We start from the raw sequence: 19,374 nt of genomic DNA on the forward strand, positions 1-19,374 counted from the left end.
AATGGGTCTCTTCAATAAGCTCTGCGAGGCGGAGGAGGAAGCCATTTCTGGGCTGGGCTGCCTATTTTACAGCACGGCTGTGTTCAGGGGCGAGGGGGTGCTTTTTCAGCCCCATAGGCAGGGCCGTCTTACCCATAGGCGCTAGGGGTGCGGGGCACTGGGCTCTCAGGCTGAGAGTCCAGGGCCCGAGAGTTGAGTCCAGGGAAGAGCCCGCCCGTCGGTCAAAGCGCCGCAGTGGGTTCTTCTGCTGCGGGCGGCTCTGTGTCGCGTGTTCAGGGGCGACTGAGCCAGCGAGACACTGAGGCGGCCTGCCAGTTCCGCCCTCCTGCGCGCCTGGGACTGGGTAACCGGGGGGGGGGGGAGCCGCAGGGCGGATCTTTGCACCCCGGCACCACATATGCTTAAGACAGCCCTGCCCATAGGGCAACCTTCCAGGGGCTGCATGTTGGAAGGGGCCACTGTCAAAAACCAGATGGCCACTTTTGCCTCTGGCCATCAAGGCAAGGGACACGCCCCAGCCAGGCAGAAACCCTTGAGAGGGGTGTAAATCAGGGCCCGGTGGGAGGCGTGGCCTGGAGAAAAGGGTGTGTGGCCAGGGCAGAGCTGCAAGGACCTTCAAATATATTAAAGGATGCCATATAGAGGAGGGAGAAAGGTTGTTTTCTGTTGCTCCAGAGAAGCGGACACGGAGCAATGGATTCAAACTACAAGAAAGAAGACTCCACCTAAACATTAGGAAGAACTTCCTGACAGTAAGAGCTGTTCGGCAGTGGAATTTGCTGCCAAGGAGTGTGGTGGAGTCCCCTTCTTTGGAGGTCTTTAAGTGGAGGTTTGACAGCCATCTGTCAGGAATGCTTTGATGGTGTTTCCTGCTTGGCAGGGGTTTGGACTGGAAGGCTCTTGTGGTCTCTTCCAACTCTATGATTCTATGACCTGGAGGACCAAGGACTGAGCCCAAGGTCTTCTGAATGCCAACATGCGCAGACAGATTTATCTGTTTTTCTGATGAGGCAGCTGAGAAGGGGAAGACACCAAAGGGATTTATCCCTTTGGGGTTTTCACTTCGGGGTGTGATGGGGGCAAGGGCACCCACCTTGGGGCAATCATTCGTGGATGGGCTTGCTACGAGGGGAGCAGCTGGAGCAGCTAGTTGGAGGGCAAAATGCGGGACAAGCTGGTTTCTATGTGAGATCCAGAACGCTCCAGAGCCGAGCATGATTGCAGCTCAGATGCATTATTAAGTGTGACGGGCGGTTCATCTGGCGATGCCGCTATTTTATACGGCTTTTTCCAATCTACTCTTTTCGCTCCAGTTCTGTATTTCCTTTCTTGCACGGATTCCCGTCTTTTGCACGGATATTCCGTTCGCCGCTTTGGTGGGTCCTTGATCCCAAAAGCGGTATATATATATAAATAAACCAACCATAACCATCTCTCAGAGTGGTTTGGAATCTGATTTGCATTCAGAAGGTCCCAGGTTCGAATCCCGGTATCTCCAGGTAAGGAAAGAAGAGACCCCTGTCTGGAAACCATGAGAGCTGCTGCCATTAAAGAGGTTTTGGGAAATTATCAGTGGAGTGAGGAAACGGGAGAAGGCAGCTAAGCCACACAGGACACGCTCCTATCAACACTCCCAGAGCAGTATTGGGGGAGGGCTGCAAGTCAGTGACAGAGTGATGGGTTTGCATGCAGAAGGTCTTAGGTTCAATCCCAGCACCATCAGGCAGACCTGGGGGAGGCTCCACTCTAAAAGCCTGCAGAGCCTCTGCCAGCCAGTGTAGACAACACTGATCTAGATGGTCCCATGGTCTGTCTGACTCAGTATTCCTATGTTGCCATTTACTTTCCTTCAGAACCATGAGGTCTAGCACCTTGCTTTATTTGTAGGGGAAGAACTGGTACTGAGGGGCAGAGCATCTGTGCAAATGCCCCTTGGGTTCAACGACTGGCAGCTCATTGCAGGGCCGGGAAATGCTCCCTTGCTGGAAACCCTGAGGAGCTGCTGCCAGTCCGTGTAGGCAGCACTGGACTAGAAGGCTCAAGGGTCTGGTGTGGTGTTAAGGCAGCTTGTTAAGTAATGAGAAATCCTCAGGTCTACAGGAAGGCGCCGGCAACCGTACCCGATCCTCTGCTGTTCGACAACGTCCAGTTTCTCCGCCCGACGGACGACTTCCAGGATGACTTCCATCTCCTTCGAGTTCAGCGCCTGCATCTTCCTCTGCCGGTTGCTTTGGAACGTGTGCACAGACCAGCCGGTCTGAAGCCTGGAAGGAAAGGAATTCAGAGGAGGAGGAGAGAAAGAAGAGCTTTGTCACAAAGCAAGGACTTTGATTTTTAACAATGGTAATAATTACACGTAACAGTTGCACGTTTAGGAAAACCAAAAATCAAACAATCTGGCCGGCATCGCCGAGCACACCAGCAGAACTATGTCAAAGTCTATACAGTATGCTAAAACCATCGCAATCTTAACAAAATAATCGGTACTAACAGCCCATTGCATTGTTTTCTTTTTGAAAAAGAAGTTTTAAAAAACCAAATCCACCTGTCGTGCTTTAAAATCAATACACTCAAGTTAGATGGTTTGCTTACTTCTTTTTATTAAATCTCTATGGCACCCTACTCCTGAGGATCACAGGGAAGTTTACAACATAAAAGCACAAAAAAAACAGACCAAAGTACCAAACAACACACACACACACACACACACACACACACACACACACACACACAGAACAGAGAGAGAGTTTAAAAGGCCATAGATAGTTTAATTAGCCAAAGGCCTGGGAGAAAATGAATGTTTTTGTGCCCGGCGCCTAAAGAGATGTAATGGAGGCGCTGGGCAAGTCTCTCTGGGGAGAGGTTTAAGTTCTTCTATTAAAAAAATTACCTAGTTTGTAGATCCTAAAGAAAAGAGTATGTTTAAATCTGGGCTAGGGAAGGAGTTTGGTGGAGGGGAATCTGTTCTACATGCAAAATGTCCCTGGGTTCAAATGGGGTGGGAGTGTCCCCCTGACCAAAACCCAGGAGAGCGGCTGATGGCCAGTGTGGGCAATAGATGGACCCATGGGTCTAACTCAGCACAAGGCGGCTTCCTAAGCAAACTGCAGGCAGGGAGCCAAAGGGATGAAATACTACTCCCCTGCCACGAAATAACAAGACAGTAACAAATCACTCGCAGTAAAAACATCCCAGGTATAAAGGAGGGCCAGGTGGGCGGGGGAACGACTTGGACAGGAAGGTTTAATTAAAAAAAAAAGGACTAAGAAAATAAATCCATGCAATCCCATTTTTAATCTTCAATTTTACAACCTTCCAGGAAGCCAAGCAGGGCACGTACAAGGCAATCAAACCCAAACGCAGTTGGTTGACTCATGTCAATATTGCGCAGTATTTTTCTGGCCCCCCGATACCTTCCTGTGTGATTTAATTTCCACATGGAAGGAAGTGGGGGAGAGGCTGAGATCAACCCGGCCTGTTCTGCTGCGAAAACGACATGGCTCAGCTGTGAATTGTGGGCAGAGGGTTAATTCCCTGCCTCCTCCATCACTTCTCATTTCCATGCCCTGCCTCTAACCAACGGGCAGGATGAAAAGGTTGCCAGGCACCCTCCGCCCCACAGGGCTAACCTGAAGACTCCAGGTGTGCCTGCCCTCCAGGCAGAGGTGGCTTGAATCTCCAGGTGGGTAAGCGCAGCTCCCCTACCCAGGCTCCCTAACCAGGTGAGAAGGAATGCTCCCCTCATTCAGCTGGACTTGAGAACACCCCCTTTAGCAAATGCTTCGCTCTTGATTTCCATCCAGTATTGACTCATTTGAGGTCTCTGTTTTCGTTTTGTTCTTTTGAATGACAGGCTCTCCGCTTAACGGCGTTGCCAGGGCCCGCCCCCTATGACATCACTGGGTCCGCCTCCTCTGACATCACCAGGGGGCCACCCCTAAGTCTCAAGCCTGGGCTCTGAAATCTCAGGGTCTGGGATGTTGGAAGTTATTTAATAAACGTTACATAAAATGGTGCACAGTTGAAATTGCTTTGTATTTAAATTACGGCCAAGAGTGTACGAACAAATTGGCAGAAGGCTTGTATTTTTCCATCGCAAAGGTGGGGTGGGCCAAGCTTTATGATTGAGTCACAAGCTTTCAGCGTGTTTGCTTATGCTCTTGAAGGTAGCCCAGACTACTCAAGAGTCATGTGCTGTTTTTCTCTCTGGGCATTGGCCAAGATGCAAGCAAACTGGAAAAAGAGGGGGGGACAGAGATCTTCTGGGGATTTTTTTAACCTGAAAAGGCTGGTTTTTAGAAAAGATATGTCCTCGAGCCTTAAACTGGGATTAGCATAGGTAATGATGGAAATATATGAGACAAGGGATCATTTGTTTTGTAACGTTTAAACCAAGTCTCTGCAAGCAGAACTTCGGAACTTCATATATTTGTGATGAGAATTCGTTTCCACACAAAACGCCAGATTTGAGAGAGACCTTCCACTGGCAATATTAATAACTTACATGGGATTATTATTATTATTATTATTATTAATACCCCGCCCATCTGGCTGGGTTTCCCCCGCCACTCTGGGCGGCTTCCAACAAATACCAAAATACATTAAAATATCACAGATTAAAAACTTCCCTGCCTTTAGGTGTTTTCTAAATGTCAGGTAGTTGTTTATCTCCTTGACCTTTGATGGGAGGGCGTTCCACAGGGCAGGCGCCACTACCGAGAAGGCCCTCTGCCTGGTTCCCTGTAGCTTTGCTTCTCCAGCGAGGGAACCGCCAGAAGGCCCTCGGGGTACTGGACCTCGGTGTCCGGGCAGAACGATGGGGGTGGAGATGCTCCTTCAGGTAGACTGGACCGAGGCCATTTAGGGCTTTAAAGGTCAGCACCAACACTTTGAATTGTGCTCGGAAACGTACTGGAAGCCAATGCAGGTCTTTCAGGACCGGTGTTATGTGGTCTTGGCAGCCGCTCCCAGTCACCAGTCTATTCTGGATTAATTGCAGTTTCCGGGTCACCTTCAAAGGTAGCCCCACGTAGAGCGCATTGCAGTAGTCCAAGTGGGAGATAACCAGAGCATGCACCACTCTGGTGAGAGAGTCCGCAGGCAGGTAGGGTCTCAGCCTGTGTACCAGATGGAGCTGGTAGACAGCTGCCCTGGACACAGAATTAACCTGTGGCTCCATGGACAGCTGTGAGTCCAAAATGACTCCCAGGCTGCGCACCTGGTCCTTCAGGGGCACAGTTACCCCATTCAGGACCAGGGAGTCCCCCACACCCGCCTGCCCCCTGTCCCCCCCAAAACAGTACTTCAACCTCAATCTGTTAGCCGCCACCCATCCTCCAACCGCCTCCAGGCACTTGCACAGGACATTCACTGCCTTCACTGGTTCTGATTTAAGAAAGAGATAGAGTTGGGTGTCATCCGCATACTGATGAACACCCAGCCCAACCCCCCTGATGATCTCTCCCAGCAGCTTCATATAGATGTTAAAAAGCATGGGGGAGAGGACAGAACCCTGAGGCACCCCACAAGTGAGAGCCCAGGGGTCTGAGCACTCATCCCCCCCCCACTTTCTGAACACGGCCCAGGAGGAAGGAGCGGAACCACTGTATGACAGTGCCCCCAGCTCCCAACCCCGATGGTCCAGAAGGATAATAAAAAAAATTCCTTCAGTAGCACCTTAAAGACCAACTAGGTTTTTATTTTGGTATGAGCTTTCGTGTGCATGCACACTTCAGAAGGATGTTATGGTCGATGGTGTCAAAAGCCGCTGAGAGATCCAGCAGAACTAGGAAACAACTCTCACCTTTGTCCCTAGCCCGCCCCCACCTGGCAGCCCTAACTGCATGCCCCAACACGGGGGTCCAAATTTTCTCATTTGCTGCTCTGTCTACTACGGTAGCCGTGCCCATTGTGTCCCTTAATCTGCCCTTGAAATACTTACAATTGAGCGGTCATTGGGAATCAGCAGCTAATATTGGCAAGAATATTCTATTCTTTTTTTAAAAAGGGGTTATCACAGCATCAGTGTACAAAGGGTATCCACACACACACCCCACCATTAGGAAATTGTCCCAGCGTGGGGTCAAAAAGAGAGAGACATACTTGGCCCGCAATGCTAGCTGCCTGTCATTGGGGCAGACCCACTGGTCGTTCCCGTTGCCAAAGATTGTGTCGGCCATGGCGACAAACCACGCAGGGCAGACGGTGACATCAAACCTGGAGGAAAATAGGGGGTGCGAAATATATAAAAGAGAAACAGTTAAAACACTAAAACCAGCAATAAACTAAGAACACACCAGCATTCTAGATAGCTGGGTAGGCTTGTCTGAACAAAAATGTTTTTAGCAGGCAGTGAAAACAGTAGAGTGAAGGCACCTGCCAGAAATCAATAGGCAGGGAGTTCCAGAGGGCTAAAAGACCAATTTCTTACTGGTGCGGAATGAGTATTATGTAGCACCCATAACCATGCCAGTTCCAATGAGTAATGGTGCTTTGCTTTATTATTATTATTATTATTATTATTAATTATTATTATTATTATTATTATAACAAAAATAAAAAAACAAACAACAACAAATCATACACAAAAGCAATATCAAATCCACAAAATGGGATTCTCCAAATCCATAAAATTGGATTCTCCAAATCCCGTGACTACCCCTTTAGTTCCTTACTTTTCTTTTTCAACTGCATATCATTTCTACTCCAAATTATTTTTCTACCTCAAATTTCTTACACTATTTCTACAATTAGTAGTGTTCTTAAAATCCTGCCAATGTATGAACCTGTTTACAGTACAATACTTTTGTAAATACATAATCAACATTTCCCCATTCCTTTTAAAATTTCTTGTCATCTTCGATTCTGAGCTTCCCAGTTAATTTAGCCATTTCAGCATAGTCCATTAACAGTTTGCCAATCTTAGAATCATAGAATCATAGAGTTGGAAGAGACCACAAAGGCCATCCAGTCCAACCCCCTGCCAAGCAGGAAACGCCATCAAAGCATTCTTGACATATGCCTGTCAAGCCTCTGTTTAAAGACCTCCAAAGAAGGAGACTCCACCACACTCCTTGGCAGCAAATTCCACTGCCGAACAGCTCTTACTGTCAGGAAGTTCTTCCTAATGTTTAGGTGGAATCTTCTTTCTTGTAGTTTGAATCCATTGCTCCGTGTCCGCTTCTCTGGAGCAGCAGAAAACAACCTTTCTCCCTCCTCTATATAACACCCTTTTATATGTTTGAACATGGCTATCATGTCACCCCTTAACCTTCTCTTCTCCAGGCTAAATCTTCTTTGGCCGGGACTGATTCCTCTTTCCACCTTTGGGCTAACTCACTACCAAATGAGTAATTGTGCTTTGAATGTGAAATGACAACCTTGAGTTCTGAGCGCAGGCTTGTTTTTCCTGCATATGGTTTCTTTTCAGGAGGAGATTTACATGTAAAGTCAATTAAAAATTATATTAAAATACCAGATAATGGGGCAAAACAGGAATTGGCTGTTGCCCTCCCGCCCTGCTTCCTAGATGCTTCCGACTGGCTGGTTTTGCCGATGGCAGAACCACTGGCCCGCTTTTCCGAAAGCATCCTGATTCTCTTTTAAAAACCCCAGCATCTTTTAACTAGAAAACCCAGCAAAAGGACAGATGCAGAGATACAAATGAGCACCCATCTCAACACACACACACACCCAAACACAGCAGGCAGGCCAGAGCCATCAACGTTGGATTGTCCCCATTCAACAGTTAGGAAGGTGCGTACATTCAAGATTAGACTTTGTCGAGGGTGACACTTGCAAACAGAGGAGAGAGAGAGAGAGAGATTTGCAGACCCGCTCTTTAAAAATAAAAGAGGCAGACAGAGAATCTAAGCCCCAGGCTTCGGAATCATCCCTTGAAAAGAAGTTTAGCACTAGCTGAAAAAGCAACATATAAATTATGTGTTGCCAAAGGCTTAGAGGCTTAAGTACTCCGCTTACCTGATTCAAGTCCCTTCCAGATATATTGCACTGCTTTTTTCTTTTTGTGCTTCTGTTATTTGAACTGACAAGCAGGGTATAAATAGAGAGATTTGCAGATCTGATACACACACACATATAGGCAGAGAAAGAATCTAAGCCTCAAGCGTGAAAATCATCCCTTGGAAAGAAAGATTTCCTGTCCTCCAAACCAAGCCAGGAAAGACACAACACTTGGGATCAGCTTCTGTAAATATTGATTCCTCGAGGCCTCGGGATCCTAAATGCAGTGCCCGCCCACCCCCAGCTGTCTGTTTTTGCCCACGAGGCTCCCGCAAGAGATCGATAGCGACGGCACAGGCGGCTTGGCCTTGGCTCCATATCACATAGAAGCATATTTGCCCGTCTGCTGCATTCCCAGAGGGAAGAGGCAGCTCATGGCAAAAACACACAGAAACCAAAGAAACAAACGAAAACCCAGCTGCTGGTTCTGGACCTAGAGCACATAAAGTACAATCGCACCTTACGCACGTTTAACTCGCAATGATTTCTGGGTTCTGGGCACCACAGTTCAAGAAGGATACTGACAAGCTGGAACGTGTCCAGAAGAGGGCAACCAAAATGGTCAAAGGCCTGGAAACGATGCCTTATGAGGAACAGCTTAGGGAGCTGGGTATGTTTAGCCTGGAGAAGAGAAGGTTAAGGGGTGATATGATAGCCATGTTCAAATTATATGAAAGGATGTCATATGGAGGAGGGAGAAAGATTGTTTTCTCCAGAGAAGCAGACACGGAGCAATGGATTCAAACTACAAGAAAGAAGATTCCACCTAAACATTAGGAAGAACTTCCTGACAGTAAGAGCTGTTCGGCAGTGGAATTTGCTGCCAAGGAGTGTGGTGGAGTCTCCTTCTTTGGAGGTCTTTAAGCAGAGGCTTGACAGGCATATGTCAAGAATGCTTTGATGGTGTTTCCTGCTTGGCAGGGGTTTGGACTGGATGGCCCTTGTGGTCTCTTCCAACTCTATGATTCTATGATTTCAAGGCAAGGCTCCTTGAAACTGCGCAAATTCAATCCAAGCAGAGAGGAGAGAGCTCGAAAGCTCTTTTTGCACCAGGTGTGCTTAGGGTTTCCCATGGCAGAAAGTGTTTCTAAGGCTTCCCCTTGCTTGAGAGGGCCTGCTCAGCATTCCAGCGCTGGGACACCTCGTGAGATCTCACAGGGCCATCCAAGCTCCAGAGCAAGAGGGAGAATTTAAAGTCTATTTTCGCACTGGGTCGGCTTGGGTAACCCAGTAGGAAAATAGCTTTTAAGCCAGGCATGGGCGAACTTGGCCCTCCAGATGTTTTGAGACTACAATTCCCATCATCCCTGACCACTGGTAGCTGCTTGTAGCTGTGGGATGGCCCCAAGCGTTTGGATATATGCATTTTTGTGTGTGAGCATGCAGTAATTTTAAAAGCATATACTGGGGTCCATTTTAGAGCCTGTCGAAATGCTGGCCAGCCTCTAACTACGATTTGCTTTTACCGAGCTGCGTTTCCAAACTATGCCTTCCGCCGCCCCAGGAGGATGGTACAACAAGGTGCCATACGGAGACAGACTCTGTGGGCAACCACAGATGGAAGACATATTGCGCTACAGTCATACCTTGGATCTCGAACGCCTTGGTTCCCAAACAAATCGGCTCCCAAACAATCGAAACCCGGAAGTGAGTGTTCCGGTTTTCCGAACGATTTTTGGAAGCCGAACGTCTGGTGGGGCTTACGCGGCTTCCAATTGGCTGCAGGAGCTTCCTTGCAGCCAATCAGAAGCCGCGCTTTGGTTTTTGAAAGTTTTGGAAGTCGAATGGACTTCCGGAACTGATTCCGTTCGACTTCCAAGGTACGACTGCATTTACTATTATTGCCCACTATTCACTAGACCCAGGAAGCGATTTCTCACCCTACCATCCATTCGGGAAAGGTGGCTCTCCCTGGCAGAGAAGGTCCCATGATTTCCTAGCAATGTAATAATAATAATTTATTTGTACCCCGCCCAGTCTGGCTGAGTCTCCCCAGCCACTCTGGGTGGCTCCCAATCGAATATTAAAACAATACAGCATTAAATATTAAAAACTTCCCTAAACAGGGCTGCCTTCAGATGTCTTTTAAAAATAGGATAGCTGCTTATTTCCTTGACATCTGTTGGAAGAGCATTCCACAGGGTGGGTGCCACTACCGAGAAGGCCCTCTGTCTGGTTCCCTGTAACCTCACTTCTCGCAATGAGGGAACCGCCAGAAGGCCCTCAGCGCTGGATCTCCGTGTCCGGGCTGAATGATGGGGGTGGAGACGCTCCTTCAGGTATACAGGACCAAGGCCGTTTAGGGCTTTAAAGGTCAACACCAACACTTTGAACTGTGCTTGGAAACGTACTGGGAGCCAATGTAGATCTCTCAGGACTGGTGTTATGTGGTTCCAGCAGCCACTCCCAGTCACCAATCTAGCTGCCGCATTCTGGATTAATTGCAGTTTCCGGGTCACCTTCAAAGGTAGCCCCATGTAGAGCGCATCGCAGTAATCCAAGCGGGAGATAACTAGTTTATGTAAACATTTCAGTGACTCATAAAACCACCCTTTTGGCTCTGGCAGCCAAAATGATCAGAACAAAAACCCTGGGCAATATGGCCATGAACTGTAAGGGAGACACAGAGATCTAAATAGAGACCATTATTTGTGGCGCAACAGCCCTTTTGCTTGTATGTTTATTCAGTTTTGTCATGGCCAATGGCTAGTACAATAAAGTTATTTGGATTGGACTGGGGTAAAGTTTGTGTTAAAAAAATGCATACTGTTGCATTCCTCTCCCCCACTCTCCAACCACCAAGAGACTCCAGGGGTTACGATCTTAACCAGGACTCAGTTTCCTCAGAATGATGGTCAGCAGAAACAGTCGTGTCTTTCAGTTGTATGGTTTTATTTACACATCCATACAGCCCGAGTATAGTTTGGAGAGGGATCTCACCGCTTTAACACCCCGACAGATCTGGCTTCCCCATTCTGTTGCCAGGGGAACCCCAAAAGCCCAGGACAGAGCTAAACCCGCCTCTCTGAACCCCCTAAACTCTCCCCTCCTGCGGTTTCCAACATCTGAAATTCAGAAGTATTACTGCCTCTGACTGTAGAAGCAGAGCAGAACCATGGTGATTAGCAGCCATCAATAGTCCTCCATCAACTTGTCTAATCATTTTTTTAAAGCCATCCAACTCGGAGGCCATCCCTGCCTCCTGTGGCAGCGAGTTCCGAAGGTTAACGAAGTGCCACGAGGAGAGGAGCCGCTTGACTCGCTCCATCCCCCTTGAGTATGACCAGGCACCCCCAAACTCGGCCCTCCGGATGTTTTGGGACTACAACTCTCATCATCCCTGACCACTGATCCTGTTAGCTATGGATGATGGGAGTTGTAGTCCCAAAACATTTGGAGGGCCGAGTTTGCCTATGCCTGAGTATGATGGTTGCCCTTTTCTGAACCTTTTTCCAGCTCTACAATATCCTTTCTGGCACTGGAAAATCCCTTAATCACAGGGCAGAAGAAGATTTTTATCTGCCATTGCTCTTACAATGTTTTTTCAACCAAAATTGCTTTTAATCGATAATGTTTTGATCTGCTTTTGCTTTGTTTTCATTTTTTCCCCTTACATTCTTTATCTGCCTGCCACCGTGGTCTCCCTGGAAAGGAAGGTCCGGGTGTAAATTCAATCGGTAATGAATTATTTTTGGTCGCAAAAATCAACTCACAATGGAATTCAAAAAATGAAGAAGTGAAACTGGAATTCATTGCATTTGGCTGCGTGTACCAGACCAGCCACGATCCTTCGCCTTTTCTGTTTCAAGGAACCTCTGAACAAACGGTCAGGTGACATCACTGTGTTTCCTTAACCCGCTGAACTTGACATTGTTGGTGGGGCTCAGCTTCCAAACTTGGCGGCTTCTCACCCGGCAGTTCCCATGACCCAAACGTTTGCAGGGGAAGCGAAGAAGGAAAGGGCAGTGGGGCAGTGGAAAAGGCAGATTCCCACAGCAGCAGAATGCTTGACAGCCTATTTATCACTTGCTTTGTTTCCATTTACCAGATGGGGAAAACTGAGGCTGAGATGCCAGCAAGCAGGTGTGAGTGAATGGGGCTTGAGCGCCAGAGAAAAGGAACTTAGTCCCGGTGCCAATGGGGGAATTTAAATCTCAGAGCACTGGAACTAAGCGGGGATCATCCAGAGAAGCTGAATGTTGGAAGATTTTAGACTTTTGATCCTGCAAGAGGCAGAGATGGCAAGCAACCTGGATGGCTTCGAAAGAGGGCCAGACGAATCCATGGAGGAGGCCACAGCGGCTATTCTTTCCCTCCATAATCGGAGGCAGAAATGTTTATGAATCCCAGGTGCTGGAAACCATACAGGTGAAACTCGGAAAATTATAATATCGTCGAAAAGTGCATTTATTTCAGTAACGTAACCTAACAGGTGAAACCAATATACAGTGGAACCTCGGTTTATGAACACCTCGGTTTATGAATTTTCAGTTTACGAATGCCGCGGACCCATCTGGAACGGATTAATTCACTTTCCATTACTTTCAATGGGAAAGTTCGCTTCAGTTTATGAACAGACTTCCGGAACCAATTACACCCATGCTTCGGGTTAAGTACGCTTCAGGTTGAGTACTCCGCAGACCTGTCTGGAACGGATTAATCCACTTTCCATTACTTTCAATGGGAAAGTTTGCTTCAGTTTAAGTACTCTGTGGACCGCCTGGAACAGATTAATCCACTTTCAATTACTTTCAATGGGAAAGTTTGCTTCAGTTTATGAACGCTTCAGTTTATGAACAGACTTCCGGAACCAATTGTGTTCATAAAACGAGGTACCACATGCACAACAAGATATGTCAAGCCTTTATTTGTAGTAATTGTAATTATTTGTCGTTAGGCAGGTCAATTATAAACAGAATGTAATTAATGAAATGTAATAGCAATGTTTATTTTTGTATTATTGTAACTATTTGTTTTATTACTGTGGAATTTCCAAAAGAAAGCATTTGTAAAAATTAAAAGAAAAAGAAAAAATAATAAGTTGCATTACTGAAATAAATGCACTTTAATAATAATAATAATAATAATAATAAATTTTTATTTATACCCCGCCCTCCCCAGTCAAAAACCGGGCTCAGGGCGGCTGACACCAACAGAACCACAATAAAACATAAAAACAATTAATTAAAATACAGATTAAAATACAGTATTAAAATTTAAAGTGCAGCCTCATTTCAAGTAGGCCATAAGTGGCTGACACCAACAGAACCACAATAAAACATAAAAACAATTAGTTAAAATACAGATTAAAATACAGTATTAAAATTTAAAGTGCAGCCTCATTTCAAGTAGGCCATAAATCCAAGCCATGAGGGAGAAAAACACAGGGGTCAGGCTGAGTCTAACCCAAAGGCCAGGCGGAACAGCTCTGTCTTGCAGGCCCTGCGGAAAGATGACAAATCCCGCAGGGCCCTGGTCTCCTGGGAAAGAGCGTTCCACCAGGTTGGGGCCAGTACTGAAAAGGCCCTGGCTCTAGTAGAGGCCAATCTAGCCATCTTATGACTCGGGATCTCCAGAATATTATTGTTTGTGGACCTTAAGGTCCTCCGCGGGGCATACCAGGAGAGGCGGTCCCGTAGGTACGAGGGTCCCAAGTCGCATAGGGCTTTAAAGGTCAAAACCAGCACCTTAAACCTGATCCTGTACTCCACCGGGAGCCAGTGCAGCTGGTAAAGCACTGGATGAATGTGATCCCGCGGCCGGGACCCTGTAAGGAGCCTCGCCGCGGCATTCTGCACCCGCTGGAGTTTCTGGGTCAGCTTTAAGGGCAACCCTGCGTAGAGCGAGTTACAATAGTCAAGCCTGGAGGTGATCGTCGCATGGATCACTGTGGCCAGATCGGGGCAAGAGAGGTAAGGGACCAACTGCTTGATGCGGCGGAGATGGAAATATTCCGACGATATTCGAATTTTCCAATTACAGGTAGGTAGCCGTGTTGGTCTGAGTCGAAACAAAATAAAAAAATTCCTTCAGTAGCACCTTAAAGACCAACTAAGTTTTTATTTTGGTATGAGCTTTGTGTGCATGCACACTTCTTCAGATACACACTTCACTGTGTGTTCGTTCACTCCTGTCACTAAATCACTGACAGGAGGGTCTCCGCTCCGGGCCAGACAGAGCAGACTCCGGGCCTGGTTTTCTTTCCAACTGGACCGGTTGCAGTGTCAATTACCTTCGCTCACTGCCAAGTCTGATTATGCAGGAGGAGAAACCCTGGCAACCTGCACAAACAGCCCCCTCCGTTGCCATGGCAAGGTAGCAACAAGTGCGGAGGAGGAGAGATAAAAGGGGCAGGAGGGGTGATCTCTGCCGCATCCCCAGAAAGAGAAGGGCAGAAGCGGAGAAGGTGCCGGATCAATGGCTTCTGAAGAGGAAGGAGGGGAAAGTCGGTTAATGAGAGACTTCCTGGATGGGAGGGGCAGGTGGAGATGGAATTTGCATCCGTTTGCATTTTAATCTGAGTTTGCCTACTTTGCGGTTCCCAGAAACAATACATGATCCAAAAGGCAGTTCCCCAATAAGAGGGGAGAGCCAATTGTCCAAAAATGCATTACTGGGGAAGGGCAATGTGGTGTAGTGGTTAGTGCAGGGGTTCCCAAAGCGGGTGATGAGATGCTACAGGTGCCATTTTAACATAGCTGCCAAGTTTTCACTTTTCTCACGAGGAAGCCTATTCAGCATAAGGGAAAATCCCTGTAAAAAAGGGATAACTTGGCAGCTATGCATTTTAATTTCCCACAGTCCCACTGGTCATAACCTCACTGTTGGGGGTAAACAGCCACTGTACTTGAGGCATGGAGGAGCATTTAAATTTTATTTGCATTTTGATTTTTTTAAAAAAACTATCTCGTTCATGCTTCTTAAACCAGTATGTGTACTTCTCTGGATTTTGTGGTGCAGATCTCCCACCAAATGATATACAGTATACAAAAATGCATTTAGTGGTGGAGAAGGGAGGCATACAGTCTTAGCCGTGGACGACCTGGGTTCAGATCCCCACTCAGCCATGAAGCTCAGTGGCTGACTTTGGGCACAGTCACCGCCTCTCAGCCTAACCTACCTCACAGGGTTGTTGCAGGGATTAAATGAGGAGTGAGGAAATCATGTACAGTATGCCACTTTCAGCTCTGGAGCCAAGTTGGATAATTGCAATCAAAAAATAAATAAAATATATCTGTGTAGATAGCATACAAACATGCGTTATATTAAGGGGAAATCCCTTGCAAACGTACATAGTTTAGTTGAGAGCTCATATTTTAAAACTTCCTTATCAGGAGAATACCACATACAAAAGAATGTGCTTATCAGGAGAAATTTGCACTACGATGCCAACTTTAAAAAAATAAATGCACAAATTGCTGCAGAAGCGTAGCAAATGCAATTTAAAATTGTGGGGAAACGAAAAACAGAGAGAATCTTCCAGCTCTACAATTATATGAGTCCACCATTCTCCGACTGCTGTACTCCCCCCAAATAACATATACATTATTATTATTATTATTATTATTATTATAGGCATTACAGTGGTACCTCGGTTTAAGAACAGTCCGGTTTAAGAACAATTTGGTTTACAAACTCCGCAAAACCAAAAATAGTGTCCCGGTTTGAGAACTTCACCTCGATCTAAGAACGGAATCCGAACGGTGGAAGGGCACCGGCAGCGGGAGGCCTCATTAGGGAAAGCGTGCCTCAGTTTAAGAATGGTTTCGGTTTAAGAACAGACTTCCTGAATGGATTAAGTTTGTAAACCGAGGTACCACTGTATAGGGGGGGCAATGGAGGGAGTTCCACAAAAGGGACCCATTCCACGGGTCACTTCAGGCTTTGATACGACCCTGAACAAGCCCAGGTCTCCCAAAACTTCAGCCATCAGAAGTTACACTGCTGGGGGGCAAATCCTTAACACCCCTCTTCCTCCATAGTGGAAAAGCTCTATGCTAAGCATCTTATGGGAAAGCTTACCCAGTGGGTGTCCCAATTTGCGTTACCAGGCCCCAAGCAGGTTTTGTGTCACCAAGTGAATAAATACTCTAGTGCTCCACATCAAAAACTGTATACAGCGTTTCTGGACCTAAAAGGAGCCTCTGGCTCAATCCTGAGAGAGCAGCTCTGGAACAAACTGTGCATATTGAACATCTTTGAAAGGTTACGGTACTCTTGCCCAACAGGAAACTACACTCCTCCACGTGTTGCCAAGTGAGATGCTCCCAATCGGGCAGGCTAACCCCCAAAATCATGGGCAACAAAGGGGTAAAACAGGGTTTCGTCTTAGCCCTGCATTTATTCAACCTTAAACGACCTTGCACCCTGTTTTCACGGGGTGGGTGGCCATTGCTCAAAGCTCAGCTCCATCCACGTTCCCATCTTACTACATATATGCCGACGACGCAGGGTTGGCTTAAAGCGGCTCCCGTGCCGTTGCCAGGAATATTGTATAGCCCACAGACTGGAACTGAACTCCGCAAAATCTAAAGTGCTTGTTTTCTCAAGATCTTGGAAGCCTCATAGGTGGGGAGATCAGTAGAACCCCGTTGGAACAGGTTGCAAACTTTAAATACCTAGGCAGCCACTTCCAATATAGCACTTCCTGGAAATACGGTACCACTGTAAGCTCGCACTTAACAGAGCGGATACTCTAGCTCTGGCTATCTCCTGTTTCTTCTTTAACAGAGGGAATCAGTTCGTCCCAGCTTTAACCCCCAAGTAGCCCCAAAACTCCTGTATGGTATTCCATTATGGATTGGTGCAGCTAACCAACCGTTGGAACACATCCAATCCAAATTTCTGCGCAAAATCCCGGGGCTGCCAAATTGTGTGCCATGTGCAGCCATGTTGTCTGGAAACTGGACAAAGGCTGCCGGAAACCAAAGCGTCGCTCACCATTATAAAATTCTGGCTCCGCCTACATTTCATGTCTGATCGGTCTTCTTTAACTTTCCACATGCTGGCAGAATCCCACCACTCCAAATGGCTATCATTGCGTTGAGAGCAAAACCAGAGCCTGTGGCCTATCACTCGAGTCGCTGTTTATGCCCCCACAATTGGAAGCATTCCAGACAATCAAATGCAGAATCCTAGAGATTGAATTCAAACCCCTTTGCAGTGCAGACAACAAAACCTGTTCCCCCTTGGGGTTGGGAATCCCACCCTTGTTTGGCCAGGACACTCTATATTTACACCAGCTTTGCGATCCCCACCTACGCAGAGCTCCTTCCCTCGCAAGATTTAACATCTTACCATCTGCGGTTTTGCAAGGTAGATTCTCGAAAATCCCATTCTCTGAAAGATACTGCCCTTGTGGCACAAAACAGGTCAAATCCATCACACACGCTTTTATTTTATTGCCCATTTTATGCAAAAAATATTTGATAAATACTTGGCCCCCTTATTGAAGGAGGGGGATTTATTGCACTGACTCTTCCAGAGTGTCTTATCTGCTGAACAATTGTAGTAATGACGTTGTGGAGAATGTAGCAAGTTTTTTGAGTAACACTATGAAATTACATCACTGGGACGAGGGTGGCGCTGTGGTCTAAACCACTGAGCCTAGGGCTTGCCGATCAGAAGGTTGGTGGTTCGAATCCCCACGAAGGGGTGAGCTCCTGTTGCTTGATCCCTGCTCCTGCCAACCTAGCAGTTCGAAAGCATGTCAAAGTGCAAGTAGATAAATAGGTACCGCTCTGGCAGGAAGGTAAACGGTGTTTCCGTGTGGTGTTCTGGTCGGCCAGAAGCCGTTTTATCATGCTGGCCACATGACCCGGAAGCTGTACGCCGGCTCCCTCGGCCAATAACGCGAGATGAGCGCCACAACCCCAGAGTCGTCCGCGACTGGACCTAACGGTCAGGGGTCCCTTTATCTTTACCTAGGTCCTAAGAGCCATCTTCGTACCTCACGATGCCTGGACAGTTTTATCCTAAAGCATCTCCAAATTATCTGAAGAAGTGTGCATGCACACAAAAGCTCATACCAATGACAAACTTAGTTGGTCTCTAAGGTGTTGCTGGAAGGAATTTTTTTTATTTTGTTTCGACTACGTCAGACCAACACTGCTACCTACCTGTAACTACATCTCCTACTATGTTTCGTTAACTGTGTTGTGTTCTGATCCATGTACGATGCACTTTTTATGCCAATAAAGGAGATTGATGCCCTGCTGTGTCCTCCAGAAACTGGATTTTGAGAAGCATTCCTGAAGCCAACCTGGCAAGCAGCCACCGAGGGCCTTCTCCTCCCCCACGCATCTGTCCCATCCTCTTTGAAAGCCCCCCCCCCAAGTCGGTGGCCATCGCTTCCTCCTGCCGCAGTGAGTTCCGCCGTTTAACAAGCCGCCGCCACCTCCTCCCTTTCGCCAGAAACAAAGTTCTTCGGGATCCTCCGGGGATCCACGGTGTGCGCCTGCGCAACACAGCGCACCGAGCACCGCTTCTGCCAGGAAGCCGCCGCAGCTTTACAATGAGTTTCCGTTCCCAGGGATTTCCGTTCCCAAGGAACTGGAAAAAATAAATACAATATGCATTTTTTTAAAAGAAAAAATGCATATGCCCAGTTTGCAACAAATGCTTTTCAGTTTTCAAGAGATTCTGGCGAGGAACCGCTGGGTTTTCTTTATCTTTTGGGGGGAAAGGCACAAGGAGGAGGACGCTAGTGGAAAGTTTAGAACCGGATTGAAAAGTAATCATGTAAACGCAATTCGGCTCACACTCACCGCGCCCATTCCGGTCTGCAGGCGGCAGAGGTTGCTCGGAGCCGGCAGATCGGGACCCCGTCGGCGGCCCGGCCAGAGGTGCGCTCCCGACCGCGGCTCCTACTCAGACCTTAAATAAATAAGGCGCCGGCAGGCAGCGGAGCGTGCGGAGGGAAGGAGGGTGGGAGGGAAAGCCCGGCCTGGAATCCCGCAGGCGAGTAGGTGGCTGGGCTTCCGGGAGAAGCGGAGGAGGGGGCGGCGGAGGGCGCCGGATTGGGGATGAAGCCGGAGAGGTTGCGGAGCGCAGACCCGGGCAGAGTTGGGGGGCATAGGAGCCCCCCCCAGAAAATGCCCACGTTGATGGGCATTCTGTGTGTGCACCTGCCCCCCCTCAATATTTTATCCAAGTTGGCAACCCTGTAGGAGCAGGGTGGGGAGTTTGAGAATAGAATAGAATAGAATAATAGAATAGAATAGAATAGAATAGAATAGAATAGAATAGAATAGAATAGAATACTTTATTGTCATTATATATAATACAACGAAATTGAATGCCATCATAAAAAGCAAAATAAAAACACAATTATAGACACACACACACACACAC

General features: G+C 47.4%; 1 protein-coding gene across 2 annotated transcripts in view; it reads right to left on the reverse strand.

Moving 5' to 3' along the window:
* Window positions 1-18,859, reverse strand: part of RPH3AL (rabphilin 3A like (without C2 domains)) — a 48,369-nt gene extending 29,510 nt beyond the window's left edge. For both annotated transcript variants that reach the window (XM_060268602.2, XM_060268600.2), the window contains exons 1-3: window positions 18,789-18,859; window positions 6,103-6,216; window positions 2,121-2,264 (exon numbers count right to left, since the gene is read on the reverse strand). In XM_060268602.2, the coding sequence (XP_060124585.1) occupies window positions 2,121-2,264; window positions 6,103-6,179 (221 nt within the window). In that variant the 5' untranslated portion in view covers window positions 6,180-6,216; window positions 18,789-18,859. The remainder of the gene's footprint in view (window positions 1-2,120; window positions 2,265-6,102; window positions 6,217-18,788) is intronic.
* Window positions 18,860-19,374: the final 515 nt, after the last annotated feature.

This window comes from Zootoca vivipara, chromosome 14, assembly GCF_965207765.1.
Source record: "Zootoca vivipara chromosome 14, rZooViv2.hap1.1, whole genome shotgun sequence".
Lineage (NCBI taxonomy): Eukaryota > Metazoa > Chordata > Lepidosauria > Squamata > Lacertidae > Zootoca > Zootoca vivipara.